We start from the raw sequence: 23,362 nt of genomic DNA, 5'->3' as shown, positions 1-23,362 counted from the left end.
AATATTAATAAATTTTAAATAACATAAAATTTATTTATTAAATAAAAATAATATCAGACTCATAAATATAATTTTTCAAGTTGTAATTGTTACCGCGACTGTTATCAAATCGTAGAACACCTTGGCGTCGTCCCCAAAACCCTCAGCACCTCCCCTCTTACAGACCTCTAAGCATGTCGCTCTCCCGTCATCTACTCCGGCGAGTCCCGTCCCAATCCGCCGTCCTCCGCCATTTTTCCACTGCCCCCACAACCACCGTATCTGAATCGCCATCCTCCCAACGCATCCAGCACGAGTTCCTCCCTCCGAACTCCTACATAAGCTCCTGGAAGCACCCCCGAAATCCCAAGCAGGCCGCCGCGCAGTTGGCCTTCCTACGGCGCGACTACGACCGCAAAGTCAAGGAAATGCGTAAGGAGTACATTAAAGAAATGGAGCTGCAGAGAATCAAGAAGTTGCGGAAGGATGAGGCCAGAAAGGAGGCGTTGAGGATCGCGAACGAGGAGAGGAAAGCGGCTAAGGATGCGAAGAAGAAGGCGGAGGCTATTGAGAGAAAGGCTGCCGAAGAAGAGTTCAGGCAGATGTTGGTATGTGAAATTTCTTTTCTGCTCCTGGAGCTGGTTACATTCCGTTTTTGGTGGGGTGTTGTTTCGTTTTGGTTCTTCTTGAAAAATGTTGCCTCTTTGTCAATTTCTTTTTTCTTTTTTGTGATTGATATTTGGCTTTATAATTTGAATCATAGTAGAATTTGTTACGTGGTTTGGTAGTATTAACTAAATTTTTGGGATCTCCGGCAACAAGATTGAGAATTGGATGGTTAGCTACTACAAATAGACTTACATTTGTGGAAATAGTATGTGCTTCTAATTCCCTGTCCTATGAGTATATTTTTAGGGTGGCGCATAAGGCATGATTGTTGCTTTATTTTACTTGAGCCCGAAAAGGACTGGTTTACCTGTTTTGTTTGAGTCATTTAACATGGTATGAAGTGAGCTTAACAGAGTATATCCTGTCTTGCTAATGCATTAGGGTGAGATTGTTTTCATTCTTTCAGTTGTTATTCTGGTCCGTGTCATATGCAGGAATAAGATGTTCAGAAGTTCAGTAAGACAAAATCACTATTTCTTAGCATGTAAACTTGTGCTCCTATGATTCTGACAAGAATTTTTTTCATTGTGCAAGAAACTCAGGGCATTTGTAATCAGAGTTCTGTAGTGACTAATCTAATATAAGTACATTTTAAATGCTTCATCATTGGTTCAAACCATTAGTCAAATGACTGATGGTGTCTCAGCAAGTTAGTGACTGATTAAAAACTAAAGAATCTTGAATTACAATTCAGTAGAACCGGTTGATTGAACAAATGATCTTTATTATGCTTAATATGATCTTCTAATTTCAGATTATATGACTAAGGTTGCCATTTGCTATGAGTTACTCATAGTAATACAGGTGATATGAAAAATGCACGGACTTGAGATTATCTACTTCAACACTTATGGTTCCAGTTATTGTCATTATTTCGTTGATGATGCATATTACCACATGCAATGAGAAACACCCCTGATAGGATTATGTATATTAATTAATACCTTCCCCTAGTTTCTTCTATCATTTGGTTGCAAGTTATGGCCTGCTTGATATATCTCTGAGAATTAACTAACTGAAACTATCCTTTAAAGTAACCCAATTGCACATCTGACTGATGAATCTGGCGAATAAAGGATTTACCAAACCCAATTAGTTTACAAAAATAGAAGGGGAAAGAAGCTAGTGATGGTTGAACCCATGTACTATGCTATTGGAGCAAGCATGTGGAGTTCGGTTAGGTGGCATGCTCAAGAGCATTTGCTTGTAACAGAATTTTCTTGAGCGGAAAGAAGCTTTCATATGTTTGTATAAGGAATTAGGTGTTTTAATACTGACCAAGTAGCAATATGAGTTGATCAGTTAAGTGGAATCTTTGATCAGGAGGCCGTTGAGACATCTTTTGATATTGTTTATGATTTCTCCTTTCCATTGCACATATCGAATATGAAAACGCAAACGAAAAACTTTGATTGTACAACTTTCTAAATCAGAATGTCAGCATTACAGTCTTTGATTTTGTTTTTTTTCCTCTCAAAGTTTTGGAATGTACTAGCAGACACATCACTCCTTATGTTCTAATTCTTCTGGTATGGTGCAGATGAAAGAAAGAGCAGAGAAGCTTGAGTATTGGAGAATGAGAGAGAAGAAAATTCAGGAGAAGAAGAAAGAGAAGAATGAGCTTCTGCGAAGACAAAGTTCTTTGTGGATTGGTCCATCTGAAGTAGAGAAGAAGACACTCGACGCCATTTGTGATTATGTCCGACTCTGAATCTTTTCACCTGGAATTCTGATCAACAAGTTAGACTGACGAATGCTATAGAGCAGTTTTATGCCTGCATAGGCGTGTCAAAAGTTTTACCTTTAGCCCCTATAAATCTCCTACAATCATACTGTCTTTGGGGTTTGTATGCGCACATAAGCCAGACATCAGCTGTTGGAGAGCTGGAATAAATAACTTTCTGTAGACATAATCATCAGTATATCATGGACTGAACAGTGTTTTGGTTCTGAATTGGTCTTTTCAATAATTATTGTTATAAATTTGTATTGTATGCCTTGAGCTATATATATATTCAGGCATATCTTTATATGAGAAGGTATCTCATAGGAATGCTCTCCTCATCTTTATGTTCAAGTGGGAAAGAATAATATTTACAGGTTAATAAAGCACAGTATGTACTTCTATGAGCATCGATGCTGGGAAGAGGATAGCTTGACGCTGTCTAGACATATCTCTAACTAGACCACAAAGGGCTGAAAATTTTCCAACAGGTGCTCCCAGTTCAAACAGAAGTTCCAGCCCACAACAGAAACAAATGAGAATCCTTCAAAGATCAGAAAAATTTAATTAATTATACCTACTTCATGAATGCTCACTAACGGTATATAGCCATATGTATGGTACATCACCAAAATGCTAATTTTACAGTCAGAAACTCTTAACCACTAACCAACGAAATTTTCCTACAAGCTATCATTTACATTGCATTCTTCAGACAAACTGAGTTACGACAACTTGCGCTCGTCAACTAACACGAAAGCGCGCTGAGTTCGTGCTGCTGCAAGGGATCGATTACTATCTTTCTACTGGGATTTCGGTTTTTGAATCTTCACATAGGGGAAAATTCCCAACAAGTGTTTTACCTTCGGATCCCAACCCCGTTGCTGAGCACGACAGTACATCAGGAACGTATTGGCGAAATATGAGTTGAAACCCATGAGAATATGCCACAATGCATGCCCCTGTGGATTGAAAAACCATCGTGAAATGTCCTTGCAGAGCTGACGGTCAGCTAACCAGCAGAACGTCCCCAGCAGAAGCGTGACTAGGTACAACTTTGCAGCCCGCTTGGCTGATATGTCTTCCGTGATAATATAATACTTGTACATCCGTGGAATGCAAAGAAGACAAAGCAGCACATAGTGCACTTTGAAACCAATGTCAAAACGAAGCTGCGAATGAGCGACCGCGAATACTGCCCCGTAGAGGAACAGGAATGTGGGCATCGTACTCTGATAGTGCCAGTCTGGTGAGTAGAGGATGTAGATATAAAGGAGCATTTCCCACACCATAGGTGTTTCATCACCTTGTTGTTGCCTGAAAAAAGAATTCTAAATCATTGTCAGAAGAGGATTGCAAGATATCCCTTCTGGAATTACATAACAAGATTACTAGCAGGAAAATGATAAGGTTCTGTCAGCTGATTGATATAGACTCATGCAGTCATAATAATGGAAATAAGACAAGAAAGAAACTTACAATCGCTGCAAGGTGGCATGATACAACATGCTCCCAATGGCAAGTATCATGTTTGATATGTGAAGGACACTAAACCTCTTCTCAAAATGTTGTCTTAATGAGTTGACAAGCCCAAATAGTGCCAAAAGGATGCCTGGAATCATAGACATGGTGTTGAAAAATTCTGCAATATAGCAAGAGTAGACGTAGTTTGACTCACACCACTCATGTGTAGATGTAACAGGCCCCCAAAAACTTGACGATCTATCTTCCATTTCTCAGTATTTATTTAGCTCCTACATATGAGCAAAATGCAACTAGTTCAAGGTTAAAATATCAGGACTAGTTACAAATAAATTAAATTCAGGGGAACCAACATTTATACGCATTATCTTTACATATACTAACCAAAAATTATATAATAAAATCTAAAGGTATATATATTCGGTTGAGATTGAATAAATTAGTCGCTTTTTTTTTTCTGTTTTCCATCCAACTTTATGAAATACGTAAAGGGTACGTATGTATGTATATGAATATATATTGATTTATTTTACATGAATAATTAACACGATAACAAAAGAATAATTTCTGATAGATTTTCTTATCAAAAGACGTGACAGAATGAAATTGTGTTTGGAATTGTAATATTTTTTCTTTTAGTTTTTTGTACAAAGAGATCTGATAGTTTTTTTTTTCTTTCTTTTGGAGGGGGAATACGAATAGAATGAAGTTCTGAAAATATATGGTTAAATCTCAAAAAGAAAAAAAAAAAAAAAAGAAAAGTCGAATCAAACATAATCATACAATATGAAATAGTATAAAATTAAAAATTGGCCTTTGAACATGAAATCAAACAAGGATAGATTCTAAACCAAATCCCAAAGACAACATTACCTAATAAACAGACAACATATGAAGTACAATATAAAATACTCTAACCCTAAAACTTGCTGAAGAGGGCCTTTGTTTTTCAGAACAGTTTGATGTTTTAAGTTTAAGCTAAACCACATGTAATTTTCTTCTAATTATGCAGCTAAAAAACTGTTAATCTACTTCCTTTATTCTGTATAATTAATCTCCGGTGTTTGGTTTCAGAAGCATCAATATGTCACAACTAACATTCAAACTCAAAATCGTTCAGAAAAAACACAAATATAAATAAAAGAAGTAGAAATCAATAATCCACAATTTAAAATCTACCACTAAACTATTTATTTTAATCCTCATAATCAATTCTTGAACCAGAAAATTTTTGAACAAAAAACTCCGAATCTCAATTAATCGAGAAAAAGAGAAATTCAACGAATTTTGATGACAGTGTTGATGAATTTCTACATTACATTCACCAATTAAAAGAAATGTAGAAATATGCACATAGATCATCAATTTCACAAATCAAAATGCAACTTCAGAAAAATAAATGACAAACATTGCATGCACACAAAAATCATAAATACGTATTTACCTTCGAAAATTCAGATCTGAACAACGTCTTCCATAAGCACTGAGAAAACTTCAAATTTTGGTGGATAAATGCATATTTTTACCATTGTATATATCAACAATTATATATCTTCGTATGCGCAATGAGATGCACATACGTTGATTTTCCTTCTTTTTTATCGTTCTTTTATACACTTTTGATTGATTCTGAAAGAAGAATTTTAATAATTTAAGTCTCCTTTATTAGGAACTCTTTGGTTTTGAGTTTCTAAATAGGTTGAAATCTGATACGCGCGCACATTCCTGGCATGTGACTGTGGATTTTCTTTAGATCTTATTTTGGATGGGTATGAAAAAATTGGAGTGGGTTCAAATGCAATGCAACTATTACACTAACTGCAAAATTTTAATTTGAATTGAATCCATTAAGAGAAAATTAATATGCCATACTAAAAAAATATCATCAATTTGTAATTAAAAATAGTCATATTAGGGCTAAAGGGATTGGACAAACAAATCTACCAATTTTGTTGCTTAATTTTCTTGCATGATTTCTTGATATGCTGATGATTGTCCACCTTTCTTGTTGATGTAGTAAATAGTGATTTTTTTAAATGCTTATATGAATTATTGACCTTAGGACAACTTTATTACTCAAAATTTTGTCAACAACCTTTTTGTGATGCATTTACGAAAAAAAACACCAACACATGAAAATTTTAGTTCGGATCTAAGTTGGCTGAATCTGAACCAATCGTATGGCAAGTATAATACATTTATCGTGTGACTGATATACAGTTTAGGGAAAGTGATCTATCACATAGCAAGCTCTATAATTGGTTTGGTTTGACCAAATCTGATTCGGGCAAGAATTTTCCCACCAACATAATACAAAGGATTAAAAATGATTTATTAACAGTTAGAGATTATTATGTGATTGAGTTCATTTCATCATGAGTTATCTTATTATTAATTGATAAAATGATATAATAAAAAATACAATTGAAATGAATTACAAGTCTTTGTGACTCTAATATAAATAGGTAACCTACAAACTCAATTGACACACCAATTTTTGATACATTCATTAAGTCAAATAGAGGCTTTGGCCACAAGAGAATGACACATAACATAACACACAACACATGTCTCCTCTCTTGCTTCCATTTGCTCTCATTCAACTATCAAAGAGAAACCATTTATCTCGATCAATCATTGTCTATCAAAGTTCTTTGACGCCTACTAGCATAGGGTTAAAGGAGATTTTCTCATAGGTGGTCGGGACGACATGTATTTTTCTACTGTGAATAATGACTAAAACAGTTTTACCTTTCTGGAGGACTAGTAGCTACACCGATTGCTTGGATAAGGATCCTTCTTGTGAATGTCCAGATCATCTACATCAATTGCACGTACACTAAAGCTTGGTACTTCAAACTGATTCAATTGACTCCCTTATGCATGAGATTTCAGTTGTAATAGCACTGAGACGAGCGATTTGCTTGCTAATTACAATATTGTATTGTAGTTAAAACTCTAATTTTCATTTCATTTAACATCTCGAGGCCAATATGAAATTAAAATAATATGCCTGATCCTGATGTCTCATGAGCAAGGTATCAAGCCTATAGCCCATCTATTTATACTAACCTAGCAGGTCCAAAATCAGGTTAATCCAGTAGGATGACTCAACGGACAACAGGGATAGCACTTTGTGTTTTCGTGAGACACATCATATAAAAAAGTTATCCAACAAACTCCTCCTAAATTGATGGCAGTTGACCTGCCATGAGCAGGTAAAACAGAATATGCAGAACTCGGAGTGTGAGTGGGCTCGAGTCCAGCTTCAAACTCAGCCAAAGCTCACGAGTCAGCTTGACTGAGTTACAACCTATTAGGGACTCGTTTTGACTTTATGGGCTTGATCGAGTTTAAGAGAGTTTCTGATCTTGTAGAAAACCTATCTTGGATAATGTTATTTTCAAATACATCTAATTTATTCTCATGCAATACATACGTTTATAACATAAGCTATATTTTAACTTAATACTATCTTCTTAAATATTTCAACTTACCTACAAAATAGAAAGAGATTGAGATATAGATTTTGGACAAAAAGAAAACCTATGATAGTTTAATTTTGATAAATCAAAAGAGTGAAGAATAAAGTGATTATTTTATGGGAATCTTGAATTACAAACAACATATATAGATACATATTCTATAGACAATATGCTTTGTATTATGTTGAGAATCCCACTTTTATATTGAAAAAAAAATTATATGTAAAAAGTGTTAAAATATTAAATGGCATTTGTCATGCTATATTCCTAGTGATATTTATGTTATATGAATGTGTCATAATTTATGTTATATTCCTACTTTCGCTTTATATATATTAAACCACAAATTATTGAATTAATTAAATCAATATTTTACTTTATAATTAACATTATTATATACACCTGCAACAATTCACAAATCCACTAGAATTATTACTTATATAATTACTTTGCATGAAAATTTTCCTTTACATACTACTTCCACCCTCTAGGGTTCACAAGTCATGTTTAGGAATCATAAAAAGGGTAAATTACATTATACCCCGTCATGAGGTTAGGTAAAAATATATATATATTTTCTATTTTTCGCAAAATTACAAATATATTTTTTTTTATGTTGTTGTTGTAATTGCAAGTATATTTCTTATTTAATAATAAAAATTTACACAAAGTTTCTCTGAAGGAGGTATATCCCTGTAATTTTATAAAAAATTAAGAGCTATTTACGTATTTAAATTTAAATTCAAGGGATGTTAATGTAATTTACTAACCCTTGGTTCGAGAATAAAGGAAGTTTGCATAGTGTTTTGCTTTTCACATTAGCATCTTTGCAAACTTGGATAGTTGGATTCGGCATTAGTTATACTTAACGTGAAAGAAAGATACTTTCGTAGTGTATTATGACTGTAATTTACGCTATGGTTTTAAATATATTTGTGATCATGTGATTTTGATTTATTTTTTTAGTTTTGTAATTTTGGTCCTTTCAGTGTCGGATTTTGCAAAAAGCCTGAATAAATCAGTTGTGCTTCACGTGGTTCATTTAATTGGGCTTTGTTTTGATTGGTTCACTTTTACCAATATGGACGGGAAAAAAAAATGACCTAACACATGATTTATTTCGACAATTTTTACAAAATACGGCACCAAAAGGACCAATTTTGTGAAATGTGGAAAAGGTGCACGACTCTTTTGCAAACCCTAGAAAGATAAAAGACAAAAATGTCAAAATCGCAAGCAGCATATGATTTATTCCGACAACTTTATAAATTGACAAATGAGTTTTATAAATTTAAAATGGAAGTATTATCATATTTGAAATGAAATAATCTCTTGATTCTTCTCTATAAGTGTCGATCCAGGGGCTGAAAATGTATTTTGAATCGGATGCATAATTTCCATTGAACTTGTACGAGAAAATCACGAATTACTTTAAAATATTATATTAAGGTCTTGACAGTTTCATATAAAAAAAGACGTGAAACATTTACGCTTGTAGAGTTTTATCGTGGCTAAGCACTTGCTCAATTTGGATTTGAGCCGCTTGGATTTGCTTTGTATATGTAGTGTCTTGTAATATGTGGTAGGTGCCGTTTTTCATAGGCATGAACAGTGTTAGCATGTACGTTTGGCTCATTTCTGTTGACCTTTAATACGGTTGACTTTGACATGTCCAAATTTGATATCGACGCATACTGCAAATTTAAATTCCAAATTTATTATGAACATTAATTTGAAACCTAATTATTAACCAATTTATTGAGATTTTTAATTGGTAATTTATTTCAAAAACTTGATGTCTACAAATAGCATTTAATTCGTTAAAATTATGAATTTTAAAGCATAATTCACTATTTAATTTTATTTTTTTTTAGAGGAATACACTATTTTAAGTTTAGGTCACTTTGATTCTTATCTAACAAACACAATGCTATAGGCTTAAGTATTTATTACTTTAATTCTGATATAGCACAAATTAAATATTTTTTACTCATTTTGTAAAAAATATATAAATACAATTTTAAGTACATACGGACAAGTTAGAATATTACTTATAATCTCTCTTGCATTAGGAAAAAATTACTATTGGCTACAATATTAGTGGCTATGGCTAAAAATTGTGGTAAATGATTATTATTCACTATGTTTAAATAAAATCGATGAAAAACTAGTTTTTTCATGATGAAAAAATTATTTGATATAGCTAGAGCCATGGTCAAAATATTTAAAAACCATAACACATGTTTAGCCATCTTCATAAAAGAACGACCAACAGACGATGCATGGCCGTGGTAAATAACTATTTGCTACGATGATTTATTATTAATCATGGTAATTAACCATAGTTAAATATTATAATACGTCCAGTGTTATTTTTACTAAGAGTAGAAGAAAATTTACTATTGGTTAGGAATTAAAATTATAATAAATAATTATTATTAATTATAATTAAAAAAATCGGTGCAAAAATTTAGATTATTCACTATGAAAATTATTTTTGTTATAGATATAAGCCATAGCTTTTAGCCATGACAAATACTTTTATCATGACTCTTAATCATGATAAATATTTTAGTCATACACGCAAAATTCACAATCATTGCGTGATTGTGGTCAATGATTATTTACTATGACTATTTATTTTTCACCATAATAATTAGCTATAATTAAATATTAATTTTCTTTTAGTACGTTTAAAATTTTAATATCACATTTATAGAAGAAGTTCGCGTGAACATATAAATTTTTTAAAATATTTTTATAAGCTTTTGAAATATATGATAAGATGTTTGAAAGTACATATTACGAAAGTGTTCTGGTAAAATTTTTTAAAAAATGAGCGTATAAAATTAAAAATAATAAAATGTTAGGAACATAAAAACTCTTTTTAAAAAAAAAATAAAAGGAGCATAAGAACAAAAAAATAAAATAAAACATTCGGAGCATAAGAACTTTTTTAAAAAAAATGGAACGAGTTCCTAACTTATTTTCTGAAATTTTTAAAATCTCCATCAAATTAATCATAGATTTGCTATCACTAACATTGTACGAATTTGATCGTCTTATTTTATCTAAATACTTTAAAATTTTATTTTTAAAATAATATATATTTATTATAATTTTTATAAATACATTGAAATATTAATGTGCCTATAATATTTTTAAACAATCTCGTGCTTTAAAAAATTATGTATTATTAAACATGTAAATTCAGTATATTCTGATCTGATTTTGTTTTTCGCTTATTTTAGTAGCTAATTTTAGAATCGAATTGAATTTTTATTTTTTTAAAAGATAATTACATATTACATCAATATTATTAAATCAACAAATATATCGATTCAATCAATAAAATCACAGTACAATAGATTCATATTAAATGAGATAAATACCCACGTCAAACGAGACTCGAACTTCTTACTTCCAATTTCTTCATGTAAGTTTAACCTAGGCATTCATAATTTAGTACCATTTATTATTTTAAAAATAGCGGTGTGCAATGTGCATGAGTTTGATGCTGACTAATCGAAAAATATATCAAAAGTCTCAATCAATAGAAAAAATTAAGTAAATTAAAGAATAACATTGAGCTACCTACAAGAATATAAAATATTCCAATTCACTTTCATCTAATGTTATTATTATTATTTTTTAATTTTTTAATCCATAATATGCTGGTGTTGTTTTTAATTATTATTATTATTATTTTGTAGATATTTGAAAAATGGAAAAAGAAAAAAGAATTCACTAATGATTTTTGCCTAATGTTAAGGTTGGCGCGAATCCCATCAAATGTGTGAGTATTGTCTTAATTTACATGAGTTTATTTAAAAATTTACTTCTAAAAATATAAAATTATACTTTTTTCCAAAAAGTTTTGAAGTTATGCTTGCACCCTTTCAAAAAAATTTCATTTACACTTGAATCTGTCTGTTAGAGTTTGGAGAGAAAATACTGACATTAATAAAAAAATTAACGTAAATTTTTAACTTTACTCTTTATTTAATATTATCATGTATAATTTTGTACTTATAAGGTGATAAATGCAATATTTTATATATATGGAGCAAATGCAATATATATACATTTTTCATTCTAACGATCCTATTTTTTTATAGAGCATTCTAAGTCTACATTCGGAGTCACGCCCCAAGCTTCCGATATGACCTGTACCCTGAATGAATCCTCGATACTGATGGAAGAGGCTGATGGGCTGGAAGGCCCTGGAAGAGTAAGCCCTTGGGATTGGTTGACCTCAGGTTTCCCGTCATGCCCCATCGGGAATTCTTTACTTTACTCCTTCGAAAAAAGAATAAGTTGGAGAATTTTGTTCTGGTGAGACTTTTACAGTTAAAGCTGTAAAATGGAGCGAATGTGAAGTGAGCTTAATATTGTTACATTTTTTCTTTATAAGTACAAGATTATTACATATGAATGATAAGTAAGGGGTAAAATTAAATATTTATGTAAGTTTGTGCTGATGTGTATATTTCTTGTCCAAATTTTCTTGAAAAAGGGTCATGTGTAAATAGTAAATTTTTATAAAGATGAGTGTAATTTTAAATTTTTTTTGCGGAAAAGTGTAAAATTATATTTTGTGAAGAGGGTTTAAGTATAACTAGTTATTATTTTATTATTGATTAAATTTAATATATTATTGAATTTATTGAAATATTAATGTAATGGAATAATTATTTATTTATAGGGAGAGGGGGAGAGGGAGAGAATTTGAAGAGTGAGAACCCTATTTGAAACCCTCAAAACACCAAAATCTTGTCCAGACCAAAACATTGTACTTCGCTCACTGGCTCTCCATATCGCTTTCTATAAGCAGACGGCAGACTCCACTCTCTCCCTCTCTCTTTATATATATTTGGATTCCATTTCCCATTCCGAACCCTAGAAGAATTCGTATCATATTGAAGAAAATCCGAAGATCTGAAGATGGGCGACAGTAGTGCCCCCGCCGCCACGAAGCTCCCTGTTCCTGGGAAGCGGAATATCCTCATCACCAGCGCCTTGCCTTACGTCAATAACGTTCCCCATCTCGGCAACATCATCGGATGTAATACTCCCTGTTTTGTTGGCAATTAATTTGATTTGCATGTTTGTGATTGCAGGCGATTATGTGTGTTGAGTTTGTGAAATTGGATTTTGGTTTGCATGTTTGAAATGGTGTGGGATTCTTGGTTGTATGTAGTTCATTTGCATTTCTGAGAAATAAAGTTCTGCTTTTTCTTAACCCCTTTTGGAAGGCGTCCTGAGTGCTGATGTATTTGCGCGGTACTGCCGGATGAGAGGATATAATGCGATTTACATTTGTGGTACGGATGAGTACGGGACTGCAACTGAGACTAAGGCAATGGAGGAAGGGTGCTCTCCAAAGGAAATTTGTGACAAGTATATTGCTTTACTTTCAGTTTCTATTTCGTTTACTGTTTTTATTATACTTCGCTTCCTTTTTGTTACTAGAAGGTTCTTTTATTCCCTTTTGGCTTCTGGGTTTTATGGATGAAGGAAATGAATAAGGAATTTGGTTCCAGATAAAGATTAGTTCTGTTGAAGTACATGCTTTTGATTATTCCGTTTGGATTAAAAAAGTTGAAGTGCTCGTGTACTTCCTCAAAATATGATTCTTTACACTGGCATGCAATAGCCTTATCTATACAAATTGTAATTATTGTATTTCGTCCTGTATGGTGAGAAGGAAGAAAAGTGCAAAACAATGTGATGGTAGGAAATGAGACTTAGAGCTTAAGCTAGAAAGCAAAATAATAGGTTACTCTAACTTTGTAGGAGACTTTAGTATTTGCACATTATAGGATTTATCTACCACGTACATTTTTATTCAAGCTGGATGAGCAGCTGATGACCCGTCAGATTGATAAATGTTGTTTGTTCCATTGGAACAATAGTTTGCAAATAACTGCCATTTCTAGATGACTGTGACTCGACTCAAGAATGGAATGTTTCCAGTACCTTCAATGAACTTTAATGATGTCCGATTTTCTTTCTTTTGTAGATATCATGCTATTCACAAAGACGTATATCAGTGGTTCAATATAAGCTTTGATGAGTTTGGGCGTACTTCAAGTCCACAGCAGACTGAAGTTTGTCAAGCAATTTTTAAAAAGTTGTTGGAGAATAATTGGCTTTCAGAAAATACAATGCAACAGGTGCGCTGTTGGTCCTGAAAAGTTTGTTTCACTTCAAGGTGTATGGTTACTCCGTTATCTTGGAGCCTGCCCTCTCTTCCTTTTTAGCATCGATTTCCATCTGCTTGTCCAAACTTTTGGCAACACTGTGAAGTTCATCAAGTGATTTTTTTTTTTTTTAAATTAATCTATATGCAGCTCTATTGTGATACTTGCAAAAGATTCTTGGCTGATCGGCTTGTGGAGGGTAATTGTCCAACACCAGGTTGCAATTATGATTCTGCACGTGGAGATCAGTGTGAAAAGTGTGGGAAGCTTTTAAATCCCACAGAACTACTTGACCCAAAATGCAAGGTCTGGATATATATCGAAACAATTATCTTTAAATATAGGTGCCTTGTGACTTTGGTTACTCCCCTCACATCAAATAACAACAATATTGGAAGTCCCCAATTTCACCTCCATTGCAAAAGATGTAAGAGCAGAATGTTATATCTAAATTCTGGGTTTGTTTCATGATCAGGTCTGCCGTAATACTCCACGGATCCGTGATACAAATCACCTTTTTCTTGAGCTTCCTCTGCTGAAGGATAGATTAGAAGAATACATTCGCACCACGTCTGTGGCTGGAGGATGGAGTCAGAATGCTATTCAAGCAACACATGCTTGGCTTAGAGAAGGGTTGAAACCACGGTGTATCACAAGAGATTTGAAATGGGGAGTTCCTGTTCCACACGAGAAATTCAAGGACAAGGTGAAGTAATTGATAAAACTTGTGGGCTTAAGTATGCAGTTACTCTGTTGCTGGGCACTAACTTTTGAATGGACTATTTAACAGAAATACAGGTTTTATATCCTGCCAATTTGTTTCCTGTAGCATGATATGTTCTGTTTGCAATGTGATGGTTAGGTTTTCTATGTATGGTTTGATGCGCCTATTGGATATGTCTCAATCACGTCATGCCACACACCAGAATGGGAGAAGTGGTGGAAGAATCCTGAAAATGTGGAACTGTTCCAGTTTATGGGCAAGGATAATGTGCCTTTTCATACTGTAAGTCAATAAATTCAAAACTTAGCTTTTTTGAAAAATTGTACAGGCTTACAGGATAAGTGTTGAGTGCTGATGTGGCTGAATCTATTGATTCATTATATGTTCTCTTTCGAGATGTGCAGTGTGGAAATGGTTCTTCAATATCCTACTTTTCAATTTAGTTTGACCACCTGCATGTAATACTATATTCTGTTTGTTTTCATCCTTTCTTGACAGGTTTAGATAATGAAATTGCATCTTTATAACTGGTGTGATCTTTCACTTCCTAACTGGCTCGTAATTGTTTTATAGGTGATGTTCCCCTCAACTCTTCTTGGAACAGGTGAAAATTGGACTTTCATGAAAACCATCAGCGTTACAGAATACTTGAACTATGAAACAGGTTAGATTTGCAATAGCAGATAAAAGATATAAATTGCAAGCTATTACAAGAGAAGGCTCGCATTCCTAGCTTCTTACTGTTGTCAAATTGTTATCATGGCTTTATTCTGTAGGGAAATTCTCAAAGAGTAAGGGTGTGGGAGTGTTTGGAAATGATGCAAAAGACACAAATATCCCTGTGGAGGTGTGGAGATACTATTTGTTGACAAATAGGCCAGAGGTGGGCTTCTTGTGACTCTTTTTCTTGTGTTGTATGCCACTGGATTACTATACCGATCCACCCACTTGCAATTCCTGCAGAGTGGGCGCTCACTTAACGATTCATTAGTATTGTTAATTCTGATTTTAGGTATCAGACACCTTGTTCACGTGGGTTGACTTGCAAGCAAAGTTGAATAGCGAGCTTCTGAGCAATCTAGGAAATTTTATCAACCGAGTCTTGAGTTTCATTGCCAAAGACCCAGGTGGCATAACATGGCCTTTCATAAAGATTTCATGTTATATTAGTTTCTTTGTTTCCTTATTCTTTATGTCTGATGTTTATGCCGGCTGGAAATTCATGTGATTCTTCCAAACAAGATCGCAGTGCAAGTTACTTCTCATAACGGTGGTGTTATTTTAAGTACTGCCAAACCCTCTGTCTTGTGGTGGATCTGATTTAAACTTCCTAGTCCACAGAAAAGAGGCGAGAAATACGGTTCCTATATCTGATTGGGACTATACTCTTTCAAAAGATCCTTGTCCATAAAATTTTGTGGGAGCGTAAGTGTTTGTGAACAATAGACAATGACAGGGCTGAGAACATTTTAGGTGCAAAAGCTAAAATTGCTTTGTGAATTTTTGGTGAAGTGAATGGTGGTAATAGTTTCTTCAAGCTTGTGGTATTACTAAAATTGTTTAACATATTCAGTGTCTTGGCTGTACCTTAAAATGGATCTTATAATTTGAGTCAATGTATTCTAGAATGTTAAATGATGCCTAAGTTAGCGTCATGTAATTTGCTTTTATTAAATTCATGCAATTGGCACACCCTCCCCCACTCTCCTGCTGAAGGAGTGAAGTCAGCTACTGGCTTAGACTTATATTGCCTCCTTGTTTGTCCATTCTTTTGCTCTGAGAATGAAGTAACATCTGTTTTGAGCATGCATAGGCTTCTGTCAGACATCAAATTTATTTCTTTCCAGTTATACACTTGCTTTTTTATGTCATATGATGGCTGTTCCTCTTAGGCAAGTACAAATTGAGATGTCATGTTATTTGCTCATACAAACTGTAGCATTAATCTTGAATTATACTTTTTAGCGTGTTATCTACTTAAGAGAGATTTTGTTTTAAAAAATGTTCTTTTGAGTATTTTTCTGTCTCTTTTGAGGATTATATCCATCTTCCTGAACATCCAATTAGTCATAAGATGCTGTATCATAGACGACTTTCATCCAAATCTAAATTATTCATATCCAGACTCCTTCAAGTTAGCACTATTCTGCCCCGAAAATTCTTCTATTCGCTCCTGAATAAAGACTCAAATCTGGGTTTCCGTTGTAAAAGATTTCTATAACTAAAGCAGCCAAGAAATATTTGCAAGGGATGATCATCTTTGTTTGCACTAGCAAACTGAAATCAGTAAAGATTTCTTTTGATAAACTTTCATTGAGTCTGCATTGGAGAAGGAAAAGAGAAGCTGAAACAGCTTGACTGTTCTTCTATGAAATTTTTGGGATGGGAGAAATAAGAAATTTTTAGAATAGATGCAGAATAGTTCTATCTCTTTTTTATTAGAATGAGGAACTCTATTCTAATTGTTTTCTGTTTCTCGATTATTTTCTTGAATATTTATACCTTTTAATGGGTTGCCCTTCGTATTTAACTTGAATTTGAAAAGGATCCTCAATATATTTTTCTTCATTAATTCAGCTTCAGGCTATGGTTCAATCATTCCTGATGCTCAGGGTGCTGATTCTCATCCATTGACAAAAGCATTGGGAGAGAAAGTGGGTAGTTATGTCGAGCAGTATATAGAAGCAATGGAGAAGGTAACGAATGACTAATAGCCATTGTTCTTATTCTTGGGATGCAATTTATCCTCGATAGTACCCTTGTTTTACCATGAATAACATTGCAGTGTCATCTGATGTAGGTGAAACTAAAACAAGGCTTGAAGCTTGCTATGACTGTATCTGGTGAAGGAAATGCTTATTTGCAAGTACATCTTCTTCCATTTTGCAGCTTTTCTTAATCTGCTTAAGTTGTGCTGCGTAATTATCATGCTAATGTTTGTTAAGTGCTGCCTGTGATACCCTATTTTAGCATAAGACTCATTTCTTCATATTTCATCATGTAGGAAAGCCAATTTTGGAAGCTTTACAAGGAGGATCGGCCTTCCTGTTCTGTGGTCATGAAAACTTCGGCTGGACTAGTTTACCTTCTTGCATGTCTCCTAGAGCCTTTTATGCCATCTTTCTCCCTTGGGGTAAGTTAATGATGACTAGTGCCTCAATTTTGATTTTGAGAGGCATCATGGTTGGTCAGACACAATCTCAACTCATGTTATGTTGTGCTGCCACTACCACATAGGTACTTAAGCAGCTCAACTTGCCACTTGAGACACAACTCTCACTTTCTGATGAGAAAGGTGATGTTGAAAGGGCTAAAAGACCTTGGGATATCCTACCTGCTGGTCATAAAATTGGGACTCCTGCACCGTTGTTCAGAGAACTGGTATTCTTCATTTGTCCCCTGTCTATTGGTTATCTAATAAATTTGCTTGTGTGCGGGAACTATAAGTTTCTGTTGTTGCTTTCTGACTTATAACTATGCACCTAACAATATGCAGAAAGATGAGGAGGTAGAGTTTTATAGGGAGAAATTTGCTGGAAGTCAAGCGGATAGAATTGTGAAGGCCCAAGCTGAATCTGAGGCCAAAAAACTTGCTGGAAAACTTAAGGAAACAAAAGTTTCAGGTGACGTTTTTCTTTCTCTTTCTTTAACTTTCATTTACGAACTACCTCGTGTTCTGCCCAATGTCACCTTCATACCATAGATATGAAATTTGTTATATCCAAGCCTTCATTCTGCATAAAAAATTCAATGAACCGGATCTTCTTTTTCATCTTTTCATGCTCTTGTAATTTCACATTATTGACATGAACTTCTGTATATCAATGATTCATTTGCTTTGCTTGTTTGTGCTTTGGTTCAGCAGATATGTTTTTGGAACACTCCCTGACTAGTTAAATTGTATGCCATAAATTACAGACTTTGCCTTCTCTTTTAAAATTTTTTTATGCTAATATCAAAGCTTATGATGTCCTGGTGCATCTTGTGATAGGAATATCTTTATAGGAGAGATAATCCAGGGCAAAGAGCATCTCAATGATGATGCTGGTGATGTTTTATGATGCATCTTGTGGTAGGAATATCTTAATAGGAGAATTAGGGCGAGGGGAAAGTGAATGAACTGCTTACAAAGACAAAATGGAATAGTTATTGAGATTTTCTGTTCTGTCTAAACAAGGTCCTTGATCTATAACGATGTATAATTGTGCTATTTACTGTTCTAATAGGTGTTGAGTAATGTTATGAAGTTGATAAATCCATGTACACAAATTTGACGGAAAGGAGAAATTAAATGAATCCCTTTCTTGTTCTCTGTGATTGATGACGTGGACTAGACCTTCCAAGATCAAAGGCTCATTTACTTTAGCAATCCTTGTGGTTGCATTTTCCATTTATTTTGTGGACTCTGTTAGAGAAACCTTTTCCTACAGTGCAGCGTAGTCAATGGCTCGAGAGGCGCAGCCCTTGCGCCATACGGTGCCCATGGCGTGTGCCTGGGCGCCTTTTCGGCGCTGCCCAGGCACGCCATGGAGAAGATGGCCTGGGCAGCCTGGGTTTTGGCTGGGCTGCCCAGGTCCGTGAGTTAAAACAAAATATTATAATTGATATATATGTGTGTATTTTTAATTGATATGATGATTTAAATATATATATAAATATATATTCAAAATATATTATAATTGAAGTTTACATATAAGATACTCTTGGGATTCTTTAGTAATATTTTTGGAAAAGAAAATTGAAAACAGGATATGTTTGATTTTGTTTTTAAGACTGAATAGACCTTGCAGTTAAATGGAACCGAACAAGCTAAGGCGTTTCTCTAGTTAAGAGGGTGAAGAATGTTGTAAAGGATTTTTTAGTGTTAGACTGATGTTCTAAGCAAGACACATGCATGGAACATATAGAAACAAAAAAGTAGTATGATAGATATTTGCAAGGTTTGAAGTAAGCAATGGTCTCTTCTAGGGTTGCAGAACCAGAGCAGTCTCCTTGGCTTCAGCTGGAGGCTTTCTGTTAAGCAGGCTTCAGTCTCTTGTTTCTGAAACTTATCTTCCATGTGCTAAAAGAACTTTAATTTATTGACAAGCAAGGAAGAAGGGGCGGGGCAGTCCAGTCCAGACCATGTTTTATTTAGATTTTTCATTAAACAATCTGTTTAATTAGTAGAGATAATAGTGTTTATGCATAGTATTTGGGTTAAGTAGAAAGACATGAGTCTTCTTAGTAAAATCTAGAGCTTCAGATCATCTTCCCCTAGGCCTTTTGCGATTATTGGAAAGAAAGGGCATTATTGCGGACCTCAAATATGTTTGAAATTCTATGAATCATCTTAGAAATTCCATCCAGACTTGGTTACCCTTGAAAATTATTGGTCAAAAATGATTATGTGATTGGAAAATTAGGGTTCCTGATTAATATTACTAAACACAGATCAGCTTTATTCACGTTCATTTTGTTCTTATACAGATGGTAATAATGCAAAGAAGGATCGCCCAAAAAAATCTGCTGACTCAAAGCCCAAGGCTTCAGCTCCTGCCGAGTCTGAAATATCTGTTAGTAGACTAGATATCAGAGTTGGCCTCATTACAAAGGCTCAGAAACATCCTGATGCTGATTCTTTATATGTGGAAGAGATTGATGTTGGTGAACCACAGCCCCGCACAGTCGTTAGTGGCCTGGTCAAGTATATACCACTTGAAGACATGCAGGTTTCTCCCTTCACTTCTGCAGATTTTTCTCTTCATATATCATATAGATTACATGAATACTCATCAAAATATGCCTTCTACTTGACACTTGAACGACCTTGTTATCTGCATCAGAATCGGAAGGTATGTGTTCTTTGTAACCTGAAGCCAGCATCGATGAGGGGTATAAAGTCTCAAGCAATGGTCCTTGCAGCTTCTAACAGTGATCACACCAAGGTGAGCAACTATATAGTTCAATTTTTTTTGTATATCTGCGCATTGGTGCAAATGTGGAAGTGAAAAAAGTACATAAAATTTAAAGACAAGTTCTCTAACAGCTGTTAGCTGGAAAACATTGAGTCACATAACATTTTACAACTTCTTAATAGTGATGCACTAGAGCAAAGCGGAGATTTGCCATATATGACTGATTAATCTTGTCTGAAGGTTTTGCCTTTCCTCTGATTAAAGACTAGTTCTATTGTGGATAATGTTGATAATTTTGATTGTCCTGGAAGAGTTTGTAGATTTACAAACTTGTGCCATCGAAGTGGTTCTACTGGACAAAAGAGTGTAAAGAACTAGTAATTCAATGGATTTTACTTTGCTAGGTTGAGTTGGTTGAGCCTCCCCAGGGGGCTGCTGTCGGTGAACGAGTAACATTCCCAGGGTTTGATGGCTTGCCCGATGATGTCCTCAACCCGAAGAAGAAGGTGTGGGAAACAGTTCAAGTGGATTTGCATACTGATAAAGAGTTGGTGGCCCGCTACAAAGATTTGCCATTTACAACATCAGCCGGTGTCTGCAGGGTTGCATCAATTACTGAAGGCTCAATCAGATAAGATTAGCATTCTGTAAACTTAATAGAATATCCCAGTTTTTGTCCCATTGATACTTGATCTTGAACCAGCAATTTGTCTGATTATTGTGGAAAGGTGAAGTACAAAACACACCATAAGTTGTCTGATTTAAATGACTAGGGTTTTGCAAGTTTCTTTGCATATCCTTTTATAATGGTAATCAATTAGTTTCCTTTTTTTCTCTTCATTATACGCATATTCCGTCAAATTTCTGGATCAAGAATTATATTTTAAGTTGTTGGGATTCGTTTGTCATCAAAGAATGCATAGATGTATGCTGATTCTTTGTGGGTTGGGGGGGGGGGGGGGAGGTTATCTTACAATTTCGAATATCTTCAGGATACATATATGTATGCGTATATTTTTAATTTTGGAATAAACATGATTTTTTTGACAGTACTCAATTATGTTGAAATTGTGAGTAATTCATATGGAGTTACATGGGATAATTTCATGTTTCCTAGATATGACATTAAATCAGTTTTAGTACTCTATGTTCCAGCTTAAGCAATTTTGCTACCCCACCTTTTATTTTGGTCCGTGCCATTAGTTGACTGCTAATAAAACTATGGATTTCACCATTTTGGAGGGGAAACATTTTGTAGCAAAATAACCATTTTTGCATATGAATTGACATCACCCAATCTAAAGAGAAGAGACACAATTTGGTGTGTAAAAATAACAAAAATTAGCAGTACATAAAATAATTAGTTTGTATTATCTCATAAAACAAGAAATATGATCAAAAATCTAAATCGCAACATAACTTTAGCATGCATTAAACATTCTTTCAGGATTGATTCTTGTCCAAGAAATCTTCAACTAAAATTTGATTCCAAACCTACAATATATTTGGGACATTTTTCTTGAAGGACCGTAATCGAATATATATATATATATACATACGAGATTTGGTAGGTTAGAAGTAATTGCGACATTATTAAAAACAGAAATTTGTAAATAAGGAAATGGAGATTATATGATTTCATTATTAGAATGGGTTTTTGCAATGAATAAACTGGATTTCATAATTAAATTTTACTAAATTAGGATGTACTACATGGAAATAAACAACCCATTTATCGTCCAAGTCACCTTATGATATCTAATATGCAAGTTACATGTAATTTTTGGATTAAAAAAATTAAAAATTATTAAAATTTAAAGTTTCGAACTAAATTGCTAAAATTAATTTGTACAGAATAAAAAATACATTCTATAAATTACAGTACTAAAATTGTATTTTTTTAAATGTACTGTAATCAGACATATATGACAATCGCATATGTTTTCATTTATTTTCTTTCATTGATTATGCCTATATTTAATAAGTTTTAGCTAAATAGACAGACTCTTACAGGTTAATTATGTTTAATAATTCATTCAATTTAAATTATTGATTTGCATTAAATTAATATTACTTAACTAATTATTGGGACGGTTAATCAGTTGTTGAGTTCTCCATTAATCCTTGCTTGGAGGCATAATTATGATTTGGGAAAAATGCATTTTTTGTTGTATAATCATACGATGGTATCACTCTTTTTTATTTTAAATTTGCACTTGAAGACTATAAGTAAAGAATATAAATAGCATATTTAGTCCATATGTTGCCGAAAAAAATATTAAATTTGCTAGAAATTAGCAGACATAAAGCCCTTTTATTTTGAGAAATTTTAATTTTTTGATTAATTTTCTAATGTAGCATTTTTGCCCTAACTCTGTTATCAAGAACGTAAGGAAGAAAAATACAATTTTAATCCTATAGCATAGAGGTTGCATTTTTAGTCCTCTCAACTCTCAAATTTTCAATTAAGAACTATAGTTTAAGGAAACAAAAAATTAGCACAATTAGTCCAAATGTCATCAGAGTCAAAATGCCACATCAATAAAACTAATCAAAAAATTAACAACTTCCGAACTAATGAAGTCACGTGCGTAATATGTGCTGATTTCAAACGAAATTAGCATTTTTCAACGACACTTGAACTAAACATGTTATTTATTTTTAGGTTAAATATATTTTACACCCCTAAAGTGTATCGTCCTCGTCAATTATAGATTAGACTTTTAAAATATTCTTGAAAAACATTTATTTTGGACATGTATTAGTTAACATTTGATTTTGCTCATAGTTTCCCATTTAAATTTTTAGTACCTTCTAACGAAAAAAAAAAAAGTATTTAATAAGTTTTATTTTATTAATATTTTTGAATTTTTAAAACAGTGTCAGGAGCACATTCTCCCACATGTATGGGGCCCATTTGCACGGGAAACCTCATGAAGAAGAGGATCCATTAAAATTGTGCATAAAATGACTACACCATAAATGCAAATTTGGCACTGCATAGGGCATTATTTATAGTATAATATTTATGACAAAAAATGAATGATAATTTATAATTATTTTAAAAATTATATATTAAGTGATAATAACAACATTATATATTTGTTAATGATAAATATTATACGTAGGGTTATCACTATAATAATTAGTGATCCATTTATAGTGATATGTATCACTGATTATTTTTTGTGACAATTTTA

At 33.5% G+C, this 23,362-nt stretch overlaps 3 protein-coding genes across 3 annotated transcripts; 2 read left to right on the top strand and 1 right to left on the bottom strand.

The window, feature by feature from the left end:
- Positions 1-72: 72 nt before the first annotated feature.
- LOC105179606 (stress response NST1-like protein) lies at positions 73-2,642 on the top strand. Its single transcript, XM_011103250.3, has 2 exons — positions 73-587; positions 2,189-2,642. Exons 1-2 carry the CDS (start codon positions 174-176, stop codon positions 2,357-2,359), a joined length of 585 nt encoding a protein of 194 aa, XP_011101552.1. The 5' UTR covers positions 73-173; the 3' UTR covers positions 2,360-2,642.
- A 318-nt stretch (positions 2,643-2,960) lies between these two features.
- On the bottom strand, positions 2,961-5,503 carry LOC105179607 (alkaline ceramidase). Its single transcript, XM_011103251.3, has 3 exons — positions 5,298-5,503; positions 3,851-4,125; positions 2,961-3,688 (listed from the first exon to the last, which is right to left on the bottom strand). The coding sequence occupies exons 2-3, from the start codon at positions 4,102-4,104 to the stop codon at positions 3,175-3,177; spliced, it is 768 nt and encodes a 255-aa protein (XP_011101553.1). The 5' UTR covers positions 4,105-4,125; positions 5,298-5,503; the 3' UTR covers positions 2,961-3,174.
- A 6,563-nt stretch (positions 5,504-12,066) lies between these two features.
- LOC105179608 (methionine-tRNA ligase, putative / methionyl-tRNA synthetase, putative / MetRS) lies at positions 12,067-21,002 on the top strand. Its single transcript, XM_011103252.3, has 17 exons — positions 12,067-12,403; positions 12,594-12,738; positions 13,361-13,514; positions 13,692-13,847; positions 14,017-14,247; positions 14,404-14,547; positions 14,839-14,929; positions 15,042-15,148; positions 15,278-15,392; positions 16,843-16,961; positions 17,066-17,131; positions 17,270-17,398; positions 17,503-17,646; positions 17,762-17,888; positions 19,735-19,976; positions 20,091-20,192; positions 20,567-21,002. Exons 1-17 carry the CDS (start codon positions 12,283-12,285, stop codon positions 20,795-20,797), a joined length of 2,424 nt encoding a protein of 807 aa, XP_011101554.1. The 5' UTR covers positions 12,067-12,282; the 3' UTR covers positions 20,798-21,002.
- The last annotated feature ends 2,360 nt before the right edge of the window (positions 21,003-23,362 follow it).

Source organism: Sesamum indicum, linkage group LG7, assembly GCF_026168435.1.
Source record: "Sesamum indicum cultivar Baizhima isolate 11 linkage group LG7, ASM2616843v1, whole genome shotgun sequence".
Lineage (NCBI taxonomy): Eukaryota > Viridiplantae > Streptophyta > Magnoliopsida > Lamiales > Pedaliaceae > Sesamum > Sesamum indicum.
This window is presented reverse-complemented; position numbering and strand designations above follow the sequence as displayed.